General features: G+C 45.2%; 3 protein-coding genes across 5 annotated transcripts; all 3 read right to left on the bottom strand.

Annotated features, from left to right (window-relative positions):
- Positions 1 to 618: 618 nt before the first annotated feature.
- LOC4331413 (uncharacterized) lies at positions 619 to 4,631 on the bottom strand. Its single transcript, XM_015774535.3, has 3 exons — positions 3,799 to 4,631; positions 2,018 to 2,186; positions 619 to 1,381 (listed from the first exon to the last, which is right to left on the bottom strand). Exons 1-3 carry the CDS (start codon positions 4,354 to 4,356, stop codon positions 744 to 746), a joined length of 1,365 nt encoding a protein of 454 aa, XP_015630021.1. The 5' UTR covers positions 4,357 to 4,631; the 3' UTR covers positions 619 to 743.
- A 5,825-nt stretch (positions 4,632 to 10,456) lies between these two features.
- On the bottom strand, positions 10,457 to 12,263 carry LOC4331412 (ethylene-responsive transcription factor ERF027). 2 transcript variants are annotated; one of them, XM_026024481.2, is made up of 2 exons: positions 12,114 to 12,263; positions 10,457 to 11,448 (listed from the first exon to the last, which is right to left on the bottom strand). In XM_026024481.2, the coding sequence occupies exon 2, from the start codon at positions 11,396 to 11,398 to the stop codon at positions 10,796 to 10,798; it is 603 nt and encodes a 200-aa protein (XP_025880266.1). In that variant the 5' UTR covers positions 11,399 to 11,448; positions 12,114 to 12,263; the 3' UTR covers positions 10,457 to 10,795. The 2 variants fall into 2 exon arrangements, with proteins under 2 accessions (XP_025880266.1, XP_025880267.1); XM_026024482.2 differs by having other exon boundaries at positions 10,457 to 11,442; positions 12,114 to 12,242.
- Positions 11,917 to 15,748, bottom strand: LOC4331411 (protein-ribulosamine 3-kinase, chloroplastic-like). 2 transcript variants are annotated; one of them, XM_026024480.2, is made up of 9 exons: positions 15,522 to 15,748; positions 14,983 to 15,136; positions 14,782 to 14,872; positions 14,207 to 14,281; positions 14,041 to 14,129; positions 13,811 to 13,929; positions 13,535 to 13,636; positions 13,120 to 13,196; positions 11,917 to 12,301 (listed from the first exon to the last, which is right to left on the bottom strand). In XM_026024480.2, exons 1-9 carry the CDS (start codon positions 15,655 to 15,657, stop codon positions 12,155 to 12,157), a joined length of 990 nt encoding a protein of 329 aa, XP_025880265.1. In that variant the 5' UTR covers positions 15,658 to 15,748; the 3' UTR covers positions 11,917 to 12,154. The 2 variants fall into 2 exon arrangements, with proteins under 2 accessions (XP_025880265.1, NP_001404094.1); NM_001417165.1 differs by having other exon boundaries at positions 11,918 to 12,301; positions 13,535 to 13,675; positions 15,522 to 15,724.
- Between the last annotated feature and the right edge of the window lie 3,687 nt (positions 15,749 to 19,435).

Genomic DNA, 19,435 nt, shown 5'->3' with positions numbered 1-19,435 from the left:
GGTTTCTTAATCCTGCGCGCTCGATTCATCCCAACGCCATCGCGATTACTCATCCACAAACACGCGAATCCACTCAAAGTATTGTTATCTCGGTAGCTCCTACTAGATCTCTATTATTTTCCGTCTGATGTTCCAGATTAATAAATAGGCATTGTATGGGGATAACACAAAAGATGATCTGGCGACTCGTTAAAAAATTCAACAACAAACCACATTGCTGTGTAATGTGTACTCTATGTGGTTATGTCTTTCCTTTGTGATTTGTGACCCGGACTAATCACGAGGGAAGGTAACATTTCTTTTGTAGAATCCACAGAACATGCACAACCTGGCCGGCCGTAGACTTTGTCTGGCCTCTTTCCTCATCGGGTTGGACCGTTGAATGGGCTTCGTACGGTGCAGCCCATCTGACCAGAGGCCCATGGAAGTTGTACCCAAGCGTGCAAGACTCCAAACAGCTCGTATCAGAGAGAGTTTATCGTTTCTTTGTCGTACCACAACTCTTTCAGGTTCCGGAACGCTGTTCATCATCAAGCACACACGATATTTGGTACTCGCAACATTGAATTATTAATCTGCTATATGTACTGATTCATCCTGAGAAAGTCATAAAGCCCATGACTGAAAGCACCCGCTCTTGCATCATACACATCCTGTTTTTGAACGATTCGGCGTAAACCCTGTCACGTTAACACTCAAGTTAACGTCCACACAAAACGTTACACCCTGACACGCTCGAAACTTCATCGGCGGCACGTACACACTTCCACCCCTACCGTGGTCGCACCACCAAGTGCCAAGTCGGCGACCAGCTCGTCCACCAACGCGTCCATCACGAGCCCGTCCACCTCCGCGCCGACGTCCCGCTCCTCCTCGGCGACGCACATCCACCTCCGGCTCCGCTCCATGTCCGCCACCGCCGCCCACCCGGAGAACACCACGTCCCCGACGCCCCACCGCTGCCCCGCGCCGCGCGCCCAATCCCCCGCGGCGCGCAGCAGCGCCGCCTCCTCGCAATCGTTGAGAGGGCAGCTGGACGCCGACGACCGGAGCCGGTCCACTCCCTCGGCAAAGAAGTCGAGCAGGAGCCACTCGGAGACCTCGTCCGTGACAACAACCGACTCGAGCAGCCGCGCGAGCAGGCTGTGCTCCTCCTCCTCCTCCTCGCCGTGATTAACGACATCTTGGTCGTCCGTGCATTGCCGTGGCGTCGTGGGCGCCGTCGTCGCGGTGTCATCAGAAGAGCTAGTCGAGTTGGCGTTGAGATGCGTGCGCTCGGAGGAATCAGACTCGGTGAATTGCGCCTCGAGATCCACGGGGACGACCACCTGCGTCAGGCCCTCCAGCCGTCGGATCTTGTGCAGCAGCTCCGCCTTCGATCCTGCACGAGTTTCATGTCAGTGAGGACGGTTTTTTTTTTTTTTCTAATCAAACTGTACCACTGTAGCAGGATCGGCAATTACTACAGCGGGGGTTTTGTTTATAGCAGACGATGCATCGGCATCGACCTTGATTGGTGTACCGCTAGCTCGATCCATGGTAGTTGACCTGGGGACGTGATTCGGACAGTCGTCACAATCACATGCCATGGGTCAGTACCTACCACACTAGTCCAGGACGGTTTGTTAATGCACAGAGGCAAGAGTCAAATTGTTTCTCTACTCTGTTGATATTAGAGTCAAATTTTTTACAATGCGGCTGCGACGCTGCGTGCCTGTGGGCTGTGGCCTGTGGTCCTTGCATGTACGTGCCGGTGCGTGGAGCAGATTCCAGAACGGAAACAAGAGTTGGCGCGGCGTTAATGCCCATATCCTGTCCGGGCAACGCATTTGTGCGTACTGCTAGTGCTAGTACAACTATTGAACTAGGTAGATCCTGAAACGGCACACTAATCAAGCATCAAGCCAGGTAGATGATCAGGCGCCACCGCTCTAGCACAGTACAGTACGTAGCATATATGGCAAGGAAACTAATTAACGACTGAATCGGCAACAGATCAAGGACAAGGAGAGCTTACTCTGGAGCTCGGCGAGGCACTGTTGGAAGGACGGCGAGCACATGCCGGCATCGCTTCCTTCCTCGCCGTCGTCGTCATCGAAGGGGAAATCCAGAACGGACACGGGGCTCAGCTGTTGCTTGTCCTCCATCTCCAACTTGCGCCCCACGGGCTCGTCACCCACATCCTCCTGCATATGCATTCACGTACCATCACATTAGCATTGTAATTCTATCTGCTTTATTTATGACCATGCTTAAGTTGCTGCTGCAGCTACTACAGTGCAACAGATTCACAGTACGTACGGAACGGTTTAAGGAAACGGACATTTTTCTCTCCGGAAAAGACAAGCTGAACAGATGGAAACCTTAAGGGAAGAGGAGCAAGGAACACAACACACTAGTGATCTCGACAGGTTTTTGTTGCTAACTGCTCCTTGACAAGGTCATTAAGTCATGTGGTCACACCGAGTACCATGGCACGGGAGCCGGCCGTAGATAGACCAAAATTAAAGAACGTGGTTTGGCACGATTTTGGCATATTTGGCATCCGTAAAACCTGGTGCTCCTCTCTTCTCTTCTTCAGCAAACCGACAGTGTCCACGGCTCCACAAATGCTACTCCAACCTGGCTGGATTTTAATGTACTTGTCATGGTTCACACACTACTGAGATCCAGATAACTACACCCACACAGTACTGTACTCCGTAATTTACTAGTCATGGCTCCACGGGATGGGAGAGACGATATATATTGCTAATCCCAAGAGCTATCTTAGCCTGATGCTAGGCGCAGCAACGAAGCTAATCCAGCTGCTAGCTTGCCTGATTCTCCCAAGTAAAAGTAGCAGTAGTAACCATAGCACTAGATCGCAATCCTGATCAGTGATCGCCTGTAAAATGCTACAACTAGTAGTAGTAAGAGTAACTACTCTTAAAAGAAGCCTTAATTTTCACTGCATCTACAGACTGGAATTCCTAGTACTGGCTGGACTCTGGAGCTAACAGTGTGATCAGTTACTGCGCCCAGCCAACTGCGGTTGAAGAAAAACCACTCCCATTTCAGAATTAAGAGGCAGATCGATGATCTTTTTGCAAAGTCGACTAGGACCAGTTGCCAGTTGCCAAAGGGCCAGGAGTTGTCGAATGCCGACATGGCGGCTTCCGCTCGCCGTCTGTCGGTGTATGGCCGATCACTCGAGTTGACGACGAGGCATGCGCGGCCGGGGTGTACAATCCAAGGCTACACTAGTCACTTCAGTCCCATCAAACCCAGGGAGAGAATATTTGGGTTTCACCAATAAAAAGTGTACCCGTCCATCATGTCTCTGATTAGGAGGGACTAACTTAAAAGTTTCTACAGTAATCCACTCATATGCCCCCGGTTTCAAAGACCACAAGAGGCCCTCCTAAATTGGCTCATAGCTCATGTCCCTCTATGCACCAAATTGGGCCATGACTTGATTGAAGATGATAGTATAATTCTATAACTCTAGAAATTCATGGAACTTTTCGTTTTCAAAATGAGGGCTCTAAGGTTCAGAAGGACACGCTTTAAAATTCAGTGATAATTTCTAGAGCAAAACGAACACTAATGTCTGATAATTAGAAAAAAAAAGGAGGTAAAAAGTGACAGATATTTGCAGTTTTGCTCGTGATAGAGATTTAGACCTGATAACCGAACAGTTGCATGTATGATTTTGGCCCACAGCATATATGCATGGGCATCGTGATCGATCACCATTGTATTTATGCCATCCCAACTAACTAAACGCACAATAATAGAAGCAGCATTAACACTCACCTTATGCCCGTCTCCTCCGGCGTCGGCAGCGCCATGGAAGGCGACGCTCCCCGTGCTCGACTGCGACGTCTTTTCGTACTCCGACGCCGACGACGCCGACGCGCACTTCTCCTCCTCCGTCGTAGCCAGCTCAGCCTCTGACTCGGCCATGTACTCACACTCCGACGAGGAGCAGCTGCTGACCACCGGCGACGGCAGCCCGAGCGAGTCCCTCTCGTCGACGGCAATGTCGTCGTCTTCCTCGCCGTCATCCTCGCCGCGGCGCCTCCAGAGGCCGTCCCTGAACCGCCGCGAGAGGCTCCTGGAGAGGCGCGAGATCTTGGCGAGCGTGCCGGGGCTCTTGTGGAAGAAGTTGTAGAAGGAGGGCAACCGCGACGGGCTCCGGCGTAGCCCGGCCTCGATGAGGAGGCGCACCGGCGGCGCGAGGTCTCCTCCGGCCACTCCCTCGTCGGCAACGGGGAAACGCGGGTAGGCGCGGAAGCCTTCGCTGCTGGACTGCTCCAGGAAGTCCCGCAGCGTCAACGGCGTCAACCTCCTCGCCGGCGCCGCCACCGCCATCGTCGTCTCCGCAGCAAGTGGCGAAGTACTACGCTGTTGCCATGTACGCGCGCGCGCGAGAGATGCACTCGGGGGTTGCGTTGCTGGCAGCGTGGCAGCGTGGGGTGTTGAGCTGAGACGGATCGGTGGATGCGCGGGCGGAACAGCGGGGGGTAGTACCGTAGTAGTAGTGGAAGTGAAGCCTCGCGGCTGTGGCAGATGGTGAAATGGACCCTGGTGGGCTCAGCTTATAAGTAGAAGTAGATGCACGGACGCAGGGGGGCGTTTAAAGATTGCTGCTATTGGAGTGGAGTAGTGGACACGGGACAGTGGTCACCACTCACCGCTCGGCCTTGGCAGCGAGCAGGCGGTCGAGTATTTTTCTTGAGCCGGTCCCGGTCGGCAGAGTATTGTAATTTGTATGGAGTATTCGTCGTATATCCCAGGTGTGATCGCTGTTTAACAAGAGTAGATACGTAGTATCATGCGTGTATACGTATGCTTGCTGTGTGGTCTTTAACAAATGTAGTGTTCGGACCAGTGAGTTATGTAGAGCAGGTCGATTAAGGGATGCTTGATTACTTGTTGGCCCCGTTATTTTCTAATTGAAATACAGATTTAACTTAATTTTCGTTAGCACGTTTTAAAACTACTAAACGACACATCTTGTATAAATCTATCTTTTAAGTTTATAATACTAATTAAGGGGTTGTTCAGATTGATGCTATTTTTCAACCATACCATTTTTTTTCAAAGTTGCCAAAAATATATCTATTAGTTTCTTGCTAAATTTGATAAATACATAAGAAATACTACCAAAATTTTGGCAATATCACCAGGTTTATTTTGGCTACAATCTGAATAAGCCCTAAAACACTATTACTCTTACGCCAATAGCTTTCTTGTATTATGTGTCCTAATTTTATCTTTTATCTTGAGCACACAAGAATCCCACCCAGGCATGGTAGTTTCAGATTTTTCTGTACAACCATCATATGAGGGGCCTGCTCACTTTGATGTCATTTTCAACCTTACCAAATCTATTATATTATTAAAGGAGTAGAAAAAGGAGCCTCCACGTTCGCTCTCGTGGCCTAGAAATTCTCACATTAATCGGAGAAAAAGAAAAAACAGAGTCCATATAGAAATACAATTTAGAAATAGTTGAAATTCGGAATTAAATAAGGAATATTGGAAGAGAAGACTGGAGTCCATATAGAAATACAATTAGGAAATAACTGAAATTCGGAATTAAAAATAAGGAATATTAGAAGTAGAGTATAGAGTCCATATAGAAATACAATTAGGAAATAACTGAAATTCGAAATTAAAAATAAGGAATATCAGAAGTAGAGTATAGAGTCCATATAGAAATACAATTAGAAAATAACTGAAATTCGGAATTAAAAATAAGGAATATCAGAAGTAGAGTATAGAGTCCATATAGAAATACAGAAATACAATTAGAAAATAACTTAAATTCAGAATTAAACATAAGGAATATTAGAAGTAGAGTATAGAGTCCATATAGAAATACAATTAGGAAATAATATAATTTCAGAACTAAAAATAAGGAATATTAGAAGTAGAGTATATAGTCCGTATAGAAATACAATTAGGAAATAATAGAAATTCGGAATTAAAAATAAGGAATATTAGAAGTAGAGTATAGAGTCCAGATAGAAATACAATTAAGAAAAATATAGAAATTCAGAATTAAAAAACAAGGAATATTAGAAGTAGAGTACAGAGTCCATATAAGAATTTAAAACAACTAAAATTTGGAATAAACATAATAAAATTAAAAATAGAGTTTAGAGTCCGTATAAAAATACAATTTATAAATAACTAAAATTCAAAATTAAGAAAAAACATGGGAAGAAGAGTTTAAAGTCAATATAGGAATACAATTTAGAAGTAATTGAAATTCGAAATTAAAAATTAGTTTAGAGTCCACATACAAATACAATTAGAAATAATAAAAATTTAGAAATAAAAATAAATAATATTGGAAGAAGAGCATAGAGTCTATATAGAAACACAATTTATAGAAAATTCAGAATTAAAAAATATTAAAAAACAAGTCAATATATTTAATTTACAAATAACTAAATTTTGATATTAAAAATAATTAATTACTAACACATATATAAAATACAATATGAATATTACACATTAGTAGTTTTGTAAAGTTATTGCAAAATTTAAAATTATGTTATCATTTTAATATGTTTGAATAATATAATGAGAAAACATACTGTATGCGGGGCTAAGATAAAATTATAGCAGAGGCTAAACCAAAATGACCAAGAGTAACTAAGAGAGATTTAGGGTTGGGTTAGTTTTTTTTTTTGGCCTTCTTAGCCTTTTAGGCCTTCTAACAACCTCAAACAAAATCTATATTAGCCCCCTCATCTATAAACATATGGATTAGAATTTTATGGGGGTATTATAGGGGCTATAATAGTATATTAGGGGGTAGGGGGTCTAAAGACCCCTCCCCCCGTCCCCACGTTGTCTCCGCCCCTGACTATATGCTATTATATGAGAGAAAATATAATGATGCTAGCCGCGCAATCTGCACGGGTCACCATGCTAGTTTTAATAAAGTTGCCAAAAAAGTGGCTACATTTAGTTTGCTGTCAAATTTTGGTAACTATATAAGAAATCCTGTCAAAAATTTGATAAGTTGCGTCAAAATTTGATAAGGTTTTTTTTGGCATCAAAATGAACAGGCCCGACATCTGTTTGGATTTGACAAATAAAAACTGTCAACTGCCGAGATGGGGAGAAGTTGTTTGCCTACTTGTGTCTTGTCGAGATTAGGCTGCTGAACTCCATGCTTCACTAAGCACCGCCTTTTACTCCGGGTCCAAAGGTTCAGGTATTGCAGCAGTTCACCACCTCCTGTATTGATGCATTGTTTAGGTGAACAACAAACTCTGGCCTGTCATCTGAGTTCTGAATATATATCTGAGTGCTTATGCGTGAGTAGATACGTATAAGTTGTTCGTTTTATATGCGTTAATTTGCAGCCATATATCAGCTTATGGCCTTCGCAGAAGGCCATAAATATATCATATATCCTTAATTTTCTTATCTTTGTGTTTCCCAATCTGCATACCTTAGATCTCCTTAGCGAGTCTTGCACATATCCCTGAATTCACTCCCATGTCAACATTGTCAAACGAGTACCATCGATCCAATTTACTTCCAACATCAATCTGCTAATTTGATGTTTTCCGTTGCTCTGACAACTACTCCGACTTTGTACTCGCTGTACATTTCGGCAGTAGAGGTAGAGCACATCTTGCTCGACCACGCCATTTTGTCGCCTGAGACAGTAAACGGTAAACCGATCGATCTACTATTCCACCGAGACGACGGTGAAGGCAAGGCATTGACCTGTGAACCTTCCTCACTGTTTCCGCGTGTTCAGGATTGATTCGTCGCCCGCAGCGATGCATGGATGGATTCCGTTTCGTTTTTCAGGTTACACAGTGTAAAATAGAAAGTACGGATGCGCACATGTAGCCATGTAGGTAGGGGCCAGATAGATCATACTAGTAGTATAAGTATCGTCCCGTGTTGTTGTTAATTACGACTAGTAGCAGCGTACAGTAACAGTACGCAGGAGTGTGCCTAGATTTGGGCTCCAGCAATCCATCCAGCTGTGCCATTAAACGTTAGATGCCCCTTGCCTCTAATGCCGGCCTCTTCTTCACCCCTGAATTATGATATGAGAAGCCGGATGCTGTCAGTTATAGTCAGTATAAACAAACAAGTTGCATGAATCGCCACTGCCATGCGTGCCGGCAGATGCAAAACAAAGAGAGAAAACGGTAGTGGTGGCGTCGAACAAAACGGTCCATAGATGAGCTCCCTCAGTAATGCCAAGTGCCGTACGCAAAGCAGAAGCAGTGTGTCTGTGTGTGCCACCGCCGGCACGATCCGCAGGCAATTGTGGCGGCCCGTACCCCGGTGGTCCGCCGGGCGTCTCGGAGTCCTCGAGGAGGTCGTCGCGCGCAGGAGGCGAAGAGAGCGTGTACTTGGCTTTCAATACGCGCGGAGTCGTCCCGGCCGGGCCGCCATGCCAATATGCCATTGCGCGGCATTGCCAGCCTGCCTGTTGCAGATACCCAGCTGGTGCCGGTCGATCTGCGTCGCGGCACGGAAGGATAAGATATCATGCCGCGTACTCGTCAACGGTAGATCGCTCGCACGCACGCATGCACCAATGCAGCAGCAGCAGCAGCAGCAACTCGCGCGCTCGTCACGTGCGCACGGCCCCGCGCCTCGCGGGTTCGAGACGGAAATTCATCAATCGCCTGCGCGGCTGCGCGCGCCTTTCTCTCTTTCCAAATCCGCGGGGTTTGATTTCGCCCGCCCACGCGCCCGCGCCGAGATGCCGGCCGCGGCGCTGTGGTGGAAACCAGAGTTTATAATTCCGACGAAACCGGTCAAATTCCGCGAAATTTCGACGTTTCGACACGGCTCGAAATTAAGTTTTAATTAAAATTTTAAAGGTTAAACAGTAGATTTAGTTAAAATTTATCAAAAACCGTAATACCGATGAGACTCGAAATTTAGTGGTCAACGGTAATGTAAACCTGGTGGAAACAGCATACGTGCATGTTGAGGACGACGTGTGCAAGGCCATCTGGCGTGTTCGTGTGTGGGCGTGGCACAGGGGATATATCGAGAACCTCGCCTTGTGACCTGCCTGCGGGAGTTATAGCAACCGTGCGGCGAGAGAGACCCAGGGTCCGTTGCGATGCATACATTTCTCCCGCAGGCAACGAGTCTCACGCCAACGTACCTCAGCAGAAAGGAGCACTGAAACTCAGGTTCGAGTTTAGGGCTGGATGGATTGCAACTTTCACAGGTTGAAATGTCAAGTTGTCAAACGGGGCATGCATGACATGCTTTGTTCGGTTAGAGCAATAAGGTGATTATTACAATAAGGTTGCTCGGTGTTGCCGTCCGTAGCGGTCGACGAGGTGAACGGCCGTGCGGTCGGGACCTTCGTTCCGACACATACATGTTTGGATCCACAGTCTCTGTCACATATGAAGGTACAGTGCCTTCATGCTTATGGCGTCATGAGTAGTTGGTGCGGCCTGGATTTAAGCATACTGACCTCGTATTAGGACCAACCGGGCCAAGAATTATGACTGCTGACTGCATAACTTCAACTAACAATATTTATTTTTTGTTGCTACTAACTGTCTAGTGACTTTTAGAGAAAAGGATCGTGCCCAGCTTTACTGAAAATATAAGAGTACTGTACAAAAATCAGAAAACAGACAAACTGCTGGGGACTCCAGCCAACTAGTCAAGCAAAAGGCAAGTCAGGCCCAACGCCGCTGGCACGACACTAACAAGCCAGTGGTGTGAGGCAAACAAAGATGAAAGCTAACAGAACTATCTCAGATCCTATCACAAAGCATCATCTGTTGCTTGGTTCTCTTGCCTCTTGTTTCTTGGATACTGGCAATTAAACAGTGATTCCCTTGCTGACTTCAAATCACCCCTCAGTTTCACTGGGATCATATTTCTCCACTGTAGAAAAACGAAATAACTTTGTAAGGTAAATTAATGACATTAGACATCAGTTTGTTATTGCACACCTAGTCATTCCTCGTAAGCCAAATGGCCCAGGTTCCTGCAGTGAAAAGGTAAAGCATAATAATGCCCCTAGTGACTTAGAGAGTGCTCTTACATATGTGCATGACTTTTGGTTGTTACGCACTTTGTATATATTTCTCTTTTTAGGCCTTTGATGTGGAAATGCTTCGGTGCAACCATATTACTTGTAGCGAGGAAAGATTTGTCGGTATATCAAGTGGTGTCACACAAAACACTTGTTTAGATAACACAACCTAGGGATTTATCCTGTATCATTCACTCATTTTGGCACCAATCTTCATCTGTATTTTTTCACTCTCTTACCACACTACATTTCTAAGACCCAAATTAAAGTGCGAGAATCCTGTCCTAGTTAACAGAAACTGAACCCATAATGTTTGATGCCCTCGATTCCAAGGACAGATTCTGAATGGCACATTTCATTTATGTACGTGCAACTACAACCAGCGTATTGCCATTTTCAGTCACAACATTTCATTTAAGGGAAAATCCCATCGCATTTACTCCTAATCTTTGATAGTGATCTCTCGTCCCCGGAAAGAAAAATCCTGCCAAATGCGGTACGAATTTTGTGTCAGGGGCATCGTTTTCAGCCATAATTCGTCTACGGATGGCTTATACATCAGTGGAGTGACCATATATACCGTATACACGTAACAGGACAACTACGATAAAATTCAGTATCCTGCTCTGCTCTGTTCCTATCTCGCATACGTGCCGAGTACGTACTGTACGTAGGCACAGAATTCATACGAACACATGGAAAATACATGGTGTCCTCCTGCAAATGCTATGCACCCGTAAGCCCATTTCAGGAATGGTTCCACAGGCTCATGCCGTCCTCGTCCTCGTCGTCCTCCGGCGACACGCCGCCGACGCCGTCCGTCGAGGGGCTCAGCCTCGGCGGGCTCATCATCAAGCCCTCGGCCATGCTCACCAGCAGCCGCGGCATCTCGAAGACGTCGTCCTCGTCCACGACGCGCTTCTGATCGCCCGCCCCAGCGGCGACGGCGGCCTCCGGCGCCGCCGTCGCCGCGCGAGACGTGCTCGCGTCGGCGGCGCGCTGGTTGCCACGGTGACCGGAGCCGATCATCGCGGCGGCGGCCGCGGCCGCTGCGCGGATGTCGTCGGGGGAGCCGGAGGCTGGCGCCGGGCGCGACGTGGCCGTGCCGGGGAAGTTGAGCGCGGCGTCGGCGCCGCGCAGCGCCAATGCCGCGGCGTCGTACGCCGCGGCGGCCATCTCGGGCGTCGGGTACGTGCCGAGCCAGATCCTGCTGGACTTGCCCGGCTCGCGGATCTCCGAGACCCACTTGCCGCTGCGGAGCCGGATGCCGCGGTACACCGGGTGCCTTGTGTCCGCGCGCACCCGCCTCCCGGTCAATGGCTGCGTGCCCAAGCTCTCGTCTCGATCCATCTCGAACACAAACGATGAAGCAAACAGAGTGTGCTACTACACAGCTGAAACTGAAAAATGCAGTAAACAACATGCACAAAAAAACGTTCATGAAAAGATGAAATGCAAGTGATCATGCAGGATCGTGATTCGTGACGAGGGTTTAAAAACAGCGGAGTTAGGTGGTGAAAAATATTAGAGACGCGTTTGGGGATTGCTTGCTTTGCTAGGGATTAGCTGGGGAGCACAGGGTGCAACAAAGCCTAGAGTTTTTGATGCTCTTTACGCGGGGGTCGAATAGCGATGCGCCACGTTAGGTGGACTTGGGTTGTTAAAAATGTCTCTAGTGCGCGGGCAAAGGATATTATTGCCTTTTAAGTTTTAACATATGTTGTTAAGGATATCCAACTAGCACATGTGCATCTTATCATAGTGTCATTCCAAGTTGACTGGCTAGATTAGTAGGTCAGAGGATCGTTGTCACGTTGACCCGTTCCTCATCTGACGCCAGTATCATCATAGTCCACACCACAAAAAGATGACAAAAAGGAAAGAATACATTGCTCTTGCGCGACACCTAGCACATCCGGAAACAGGATCACGGTGGATCAACAGTAAGATATTTACAGATTTGAGGACCTTTCGGTTGATACGGTGATGTAAAGATGTCATAATGAATTCAAAACATATATACTGAGACTACAGTATATAGAAGAAAAATGTCAGATATACGTACTTTTTCTTCATCCTATTCTCTTTAGAGGGAAACGGAAGAAGCTAAGCCTTCAGCATCCTCAAGTAGTCATCGATAATGGACATAGCTGATGAGCGGTACCCGGAGCCAAAAAGATTGTAGTGGTTCAGATAGTGGTACAGAAGATACAGGTCCCTCCTCTTCTCAAAGCCTGGCTGTTTCGGCATCACCTGAATCAGCAGAGTAGAGCATAAACTACCCATTTACACCCTCCAAATTTCCATACTACTAGTAGTAAAGAATTGAGTAATCTGTAGTCCATCCGACAGAAGACACAATAATTAAATAGATAGGGGAGAGGGAGAGGCACTAAACAGAATTGTGACCACATGCTGCATCAAGAATGCAGTTAGAAGGAAAGCTGGAGGTTGAGGAGATATTTTGTGGGAATGATTCCCAAGCGGTGCACTATTTGATTATTACTACAATTACAAGTTCGAAGCCTCACCCCTTCTAATTATTTGATATTTCCTTCCCTACTATTCACGTCTTTTTTTATTATTACTACAATTACAAGTTATAAATCCTGTAACCAAATATATGATGTTATTAAAAAAAGTCGAAAAGGTAGCCCCTATGTTTGTTGTCAAGGTCTAGAAAATGTTAATCACTAGACAAAGATAATTATTTACGTAGTTTGTGGTTGGTCCAAATGATAACATATATTGATTGGATATATAATGTATTATATTATGTACAAATTGGCCAGCAAATAACGTGCTAGTGTAAATTAAGCCAGTAAGTGTTACTATTCCTATTGTCCTGTCAGACCTATCCCAAGGAACCTTCTTACTACAGTTTTTCAGGTCCATCCTGCAGGTTTGCTAGCTTTATAGGCAAACAAAAGGCAACTATAGAGAAACTCTGAAATGTAACAAATAATCAACAAAGTGGATGGGTTTCAGCATTTCAGATTATGAAATTCACTCTTAATCTGAAGTGCTGGTGCATAAAACAAATACATGGAACAGAACAAGAAAGTGAATACCTCAAAATAGGAGCTATAGAATTCCCCCCCAAATCCAGCGCACCATGACATACCAAACTCCGCTTCGTTGTGGCCATCTGCAGTTAAACAGCAATAAGTTTCTGTTAACGAATTGTCTACTGGTCATGATGTGCCATAGATAAGACAACCAGTAATCCAGGCATATCAACATGAACACAAAAAAGTTGATGTGCCATAGGTAACACGAAATTATTTTCAGAAGCATACAATGTATATTTGCCTTTGAAGACAAAATAATAAGAAACCCACTTTACTGCTAATGCAACAAATGATCATGATTCTCACAAAAATAGAAAAATGTACTCCAGGAAATACTTCTTCATTAAGAAAATACCATTCCAATCCATAACCATGGTTCTGGAATTCGAAACAAGGAACAATGAATATTACTCACAGTAGCAAGCTGGGTCCAATATAACAGGTTCACCATTAGTATCAGAACTTATGTTTCCACTCCATAGATCCCCATGAAGCAAGCATGGCTCCATAACAGCGCCTTCAAAAAGTGGATGCATATTCTCGATCAATCGCTGACCTGTACTTAAGGAGCATAAGTTGGCAAAGATGAAGGACCACGAACCAACAGAAAAATGGCAAGCATATTAGAGTATCTCATACAAAAGATGAGAACACGGGTGCTTGATTTATATGTTGTCCTTTCCCCACGCACCTTTATCATATATTGCCGAATCTCCAAATCGTTGGGTTATCAACTCTAATTGGAAGCCCAATCTATGCTTTGAATAAAACTCAATCCAGTCGGCAGTCCAAGTGTTAATTTGCGGAGTGCTACAGTAAAAAGGATGATTAGAAAAGCTCAAGATAGATATTGCAAGGAAACTTGATTGATATACCATGTTTCACGAAACTTATAGTGTGCAGACATAAGGGATATGGTACCTTCCAATTGTATTGTCAACATAGAAACCATAGCCCTTGTCAGATTTGGCAGCTTTATGCATTTCAGCTAGTTTCCTTCCCAAAGCTGACTGAAAACAAATGGTTTGTTAACCTCAAAGGATTTTAGGAAAAGGTAGCAATCCGAACTATATTTGCATAACTTTACCTGGTCACCTCTAGAGCAACCGAATTCAATAAACTCCATGATTATAAAAGAACCACCAGTTGGTAATGACCCAACCTATAGCAACAGGGACATAATAAATAAGAAATAAAAACTGAAGAAGCTTAAGTCCTCTGAAGAAGAAAAAGAAGCTGACTAAGGTAACTGGTGAAAAAACAACATAGTATATGCCTACACAGCCTGAGCCATCTATGTAACTGGTTGCCTGTCAAGTCTAGTCCAATCAGCAAATACCAGGCACCCAAGATGATGTAACACATATCAATATTCACATGAGAAGAACTAGAAACATGTACTTTGATGCTAATAAAATGGTAGAACTCTTAGTTTTTTTTTTAGACAATGGAATAAAACAAACAAGTAGAACTCTTAGTTAGGTCTGGATATTAACAAATCATGGATATACATCCATCGTGTATGTGTAGGACAATAAAACCACTCATGTGCTTACATGCAATGTACTGTGCTGTTCTATGCATTACGGAAAAAAACACACTTGTTCATGCATCTGATCCTTTACTAACCCCTTTTTATTTAGAGGAAAAACCTTTACTAACCTTGTATGGCAATGGAACACGGATTGAATTTGTGTCATACATGGCCTTCAAACCAAGAGCCTCCCCTTCAAACATAGATGGACCAATACGCCTGGCACATAATGAAATGTACATTTTCTGTCATTGCCACTATAAAACCCAGACCATGACTAATCGTGCAACTCCAAAGACATCATTGATTCAAAGAGGAAGTTAGCACACCCATTGGTCTTCACAAAGAAGGAACTGGCATCGGTCTTGTAGCACTGAGCAGAGTTAATGCAGCCACCGCCGATGGAACTGACCCCGGTGATCTTCGTGGCCTTCCCTTCAGTTAGAATCCATTGCCTGATTGGATCCTCGCCCAATGCAGCCACTGGCAAATTCGTGCAAATCCGGCTAAGAGGGAAACAAGAACAAAACAACATGGTGCATAACATCTACAGCTATTACAGTATTGTAATTGTGCAATGCCATTAAACTACCCATGGAAACTGGAATCAACAGCCACCACCCCACCACTATACTACTTGCGACTGCTCCGTCCGAGTAAACCCAGTCCCCTATCCAAATCCTGAGGCCCTCACTTCATCTCGAATACTGGAGTTCGCATCTCCTCACCAGAACCAGCACTAGTCTAGAATCGACAATACATCCATACACGAGCCCGGCGAATCTAAACTGGAAAATTTGGGCGCACAAGTAGAATGGCGAGCCAAGTGAAGAGGTGAGGTAGGGAACCGGGGGGAGGCGGGGCTTACTGATGGAGAGCCTGGAGGCCGCGCTTCGGGGGCAGGCGGAGCGGCGAGACGGCCGACGGCGAGCGACGTGGCGGAGCCGGGGAGCGGCGGAGGAGGTGGAGGGCGAGGCGGCGGACAGCAGCGCCACGTTTGCCATCTCGTCCGTCGCGCTCGCTTTCTGCACACCGAGTTCGCCGCGCGCCGCGGTGCGGTTGGCTTGCCACGAAATAACATAGGGTCTTATCTGCAAATGTACATTCGCTGTGTCTCTCTTCCATTAAGGGCTCCTGCGTTCAGGAGAATCAGGAGTGAGGGTTGGGCTCGCACGGAAAACGGAGCAGCGATTAGCGCTTGATCAATTAAATATTTACTATTTTTTTAAAAAATAGATTAATATAATTTTTTAAAGTAACTTTTGTATATAAACTTTTTAAAAAACACATCGTGCGCGTAAAAAACGAGGGAGAGACTCCGAACGCAGCCTTATACAGTACGGAGTAGTAGTTAGTGAGCCTTTTTGAGACGGAGCCCAGGACTGATCGCTATCTCTTGGGCCTATACCGTACAGGTTGACGGGCCGCAGATCAGCGACCTGTGGGCCTGGACGTTGTAATCGGCTTTGAACGCAGAATTCTCAGACGAACATGAAAACATAAAAAGAGAGTAGAAATAGAATGCCACGCTCTTTGTCGAAACATGAATTCGGCAATAATAAAAGGGGGTAGCGTACGGGACCTAAAGTGGATGGATGCAGAGACAAAGGATTTAGACAGGTTCAGGCCCTCTCAATGAGAGGTAATACCCTACTCCTGTTTGGGGATTTGAATCCGCCGGGTGTGTATTGATCTGACGATCAGGTTGTCTCATGCCCCTAGAGGGGCTCCCTGCCCTCCTTATATAGGTTGGGGGGCAGGGTTACAAGATAGAAACCTTAACCAATACGGTATCGGTTTCCTAAATCTACTTTACAATCTTATCAAACCAGGACTTTAGGCCGTTCCATAATATACAGGGAAACGTAATACCCAAGTCATGATCTGTTACATATTTCATATATATAAGTTATCCCCTATAACTAGTCGGATAACCATGCCGTGTGGGTATGGGGTACCCATAATCTCCACAGTAGCCCCTGAGACCTTCACAGTCGAAAAGATAATCTTCTCTCGAACCAGATTACTCCAAAGCCGAGTACTTCAATCATCTTTGCCATGGTCTCCCGAGTACTTTTACCAAATCTGAAGACTGTGGAGGGCTGAAAAATAAAGTCAGGTGCATCGACTAGATGCACCTAATAGGTGTAGCCCTCGACTATGCGGTTAAGTGAACAAACCAAGCATATAGTCAAGGAATAAATAATCCAACCAACCGAGTGGCTTCGATAATTATAGTTAACCAAGCGACTTGATATTAATATGTAGCATATGCGGTGTAAATCCCTGAATAACATGATCCGAGTGATATACCGACTGCTTTGTAAAATATGATGAGTGTAACCTAAAGTTGGCTACATTATTGAAAATTCACATAGCAAAACAGCTATAAAAAAGCTTGTATGTTGTGAATAAAGAAATTTCCAAAGTATTGGGCATACGCCATGCGCACACTGCTTTAACAGATGTGCTTAAGTCCCTAGAAGACACATGGTTCTACCACACCTGGAAATATATGGCATATGTGGTATAAAATCCGAGTAAATAAACTCATAAAGGATTTACCAACCGCCTGAAAAATGACCACAATATATAATCAGCCTAAGCCATAATATTGGTCAATAAAAATACACACTTACGTGGCAAAAAGCAACGATATTGTATCCAATCAATTGCTTAAAAACCCAAACAGCACCATGACTATATTAAAAAGTCAGCGGGGCAGCTATATAAAGCTTTACTGTTTGACACCTTTTAAGATGCATTGTACCAACTCCTAAAAAGTCGAGTAACTGCGGTATAAAAGGATTTTAAGGTATTGGGCACTTGATCACGCGCACTTTGGCCTAAGCGAAAAGTGCCTAAGTCCCTAAAAGAACGTGACAGGCCACACCTGAAAATATGGGCTGCAGACATATTAGGCCTAGGCCAAAAAATATGCCTTCGACACCCTTTAAAGGATGACGCATGTAACATGCTCCCGAGTAATAAATCTTCCGGGTAATATAGACCAAGTGTAGCTCATATGAATAGCTTCTGATCTGAATGATTATCCCTTATGGGATACTCCAAAATAAATATAATAATTGAATCCCGACTGGCGCAAGTATTCGGTTGATAGCCCTTACGGGGAATAATAATTGGTCCAGTCTTTGAGCATAGAAAATAGACTCATGACTATGAATCCATGTGGAATGTATCCGGAACAAGTCCAAATTGGAGATATAATCCTCACGCTTGAGTTGATGAGCCCCTGAGCATATAGCTTGTCCTTCTGTCATAGTCAAAATTGTCTATTGGCAATAGCTGACGCAGTCGGCATGGAGATGAAATGACCAACATGAAGACGAAATTGCTCATCAGAAGTAACGGAAGATGTCAGTGGTAGTAAAAACAGTGACACCAATCAAAGGTAATGAAGTTGCATAACCATGGAGGCGAAGAAACCAGTCGGCAACAGTCAGGTCAGCTAGCAGTGAAGATGTAGGCGCCCAACAACAACAAAAGAACAGTCGGTGGTGACAAAAGCAAACCGACGATGAAGACGTAGACGCGCATCAACGGTGATGGCGAAATCCACCAATCATGAAGATGAAGAAAATAATCGGCGGCGACAAACGCATCCGACGGTAATGATGATTAGCGGCAACAGAGATAGCCGACTATGATGACGAAGTTTCCCATCAACGGCAGCAGAGTAGGCTATGTTGAAGAGGCTTAACAAGATGTTGATGAAGATGACGATGTCGGTGATCCAGTCAATAGCGATGTAGCAGCCGATGATAACGATGAGATCCTCTATCGGCAGTTGCGTAGTAGGCCAACCGTGAAGACAAATAATTGGAGGAGAGTTGATGTTGTTGCCCAACTCGTCTAAACCGAAATATTTGAAGTTGTTGAAGTAGAATGTCTGTTCCGAAGCAAAGATGAAGATAATGACTCCTGGAGTTGACTCATTGGCTGATTAATTGATTTCTTCAGCTTGACATAAAATTTATCAAATGTTGAGCCTTATATTTGTGTAGCCCCCGACTCTTTGGTTAGTTGGGAAACAACTGAACATAGAGTCGAGAATTATAGCTTCTTGTCGTCGAGTAGTCATTGCTTGATTGAAGATATGTGTTGAAGGTGTCCAAGTAGAAATCCTGAATATTGGAGAGTCACTTGTTGTAGTAAAATATCATGGCATTGCATGCCGAGATGTCGAGGTTCACAAAGACGTCGTGGTTGGTGAAGTAGTAAAACTTGCGAAGTAGCAGCAATAGAGTTTGCCAGTGCCGAAGATAATAAAGATGAAGTCGCTCCACCATGATGACAAAGTTGCATCGCCGTGATGAAGTGAACACGAGTCGGCGGCAACAGAAGCAAACTGGTAGCGAAGACGCGCATTTGTGAAGATAAAAGCACTAGTCGGCGGCGGCATAACCAGTCGGCAACGGAAGACGATGATGTCCATCAGTAGTGGTAGCTGTATAAACCAGACGTAGAGGTGAGGGCACTAGTCAGCAGCAGACGAGACGACCGGCGGTGAAGAAGATAAGGCCAATCAACACTGGCAGAATCATGCAGCCATGGAAGTGAAGAAACCAGTCGGCAGCCATGGCAAACGTAGGCAGCTTGTGTTGAAGATACTGATGCCTATTAGTAGTGACAGCGATGTAGCCAGCCGTGAAGAAGGTAGCATCAGTTGGCGTTATAACAGGCCAGCCGTGCAGGCAGTGACACCAGTCAGCGGCGGATGCGGCGGCCGGTCGGTGAAGACGTAGACGCCCAACAACGGCA

This window comes from Oryza sativa, chromosome 3 (assembly GCF_034140825.1).
Source record: "Oryza sativa Japonica Group chromosome 3, ASM3414082v1".
In the NCBI taxonomy this organism is placed as follows: domain Eukaryota; kingdom Viridiplantae; phylum Streptophyta; class Magnoliopsida; order Poales; family Poaceae; genus Oryza; species Oryza sativa.
This window is presented reverse-complemented; position numbering and strand designations above follow the sequence as displayed.

Excerpts from the sequence above, each read along its gene's own strand:
- LOC4331413 (XM_015774535.3), bottom strand. The coding sequence starts at position 4,356 with ATGGCGGTGGCGGCGCCGGCGAGGAGGTTGACGCCGTTGACGCTGCGG. Across the intron at positions 2,187-3,798 it reads CCGGAGGAGACGGGCATAAG|GAGGATGTGGGTGACGAGCC; the intron begins GTGAGTGTTAAT and ends ATGCATATGCAG. Across the intron at positions 1,382-2,017 it reads GTGCCTCGCCGAGCTCCAGA|GATCGAAGGCGGAGCTGCTG; the intron begins GTAAGCTCTCCT and ends AAACTCGTGCAG.
- LOC4331412 (XM_026024481.2), bottom strand. The coding sequence starts at position 11,398 with ATGGATCGAGACGAGAGCTTGGGCACGCAGCCATTGACCGGGAGGCGG.
- LOC4331411 (NM_001417165.1), bottom strand. The coding sequence starts at position 15,657 with ATGGCAAACGTGGCGCTGCTGTCCGCCGCCTCGCCCTCCACCTCCTCC. Across the intron at positions 14,282-14,781 it reads GTGTTCCATTGCCATACAAG|GTTGGGTCATTACCAACTGG; the intron begins GTTAGTAAAGGT and ends CTGTTGCTATAG. Across the intron at positions 13,197-13,534 it reads ATTGGACCCAGCTTGCTACT|ATGGCCACAACGAAGCGGAG; the intron begins GTGAGTAATATT and ends GTTTAACTGCAG.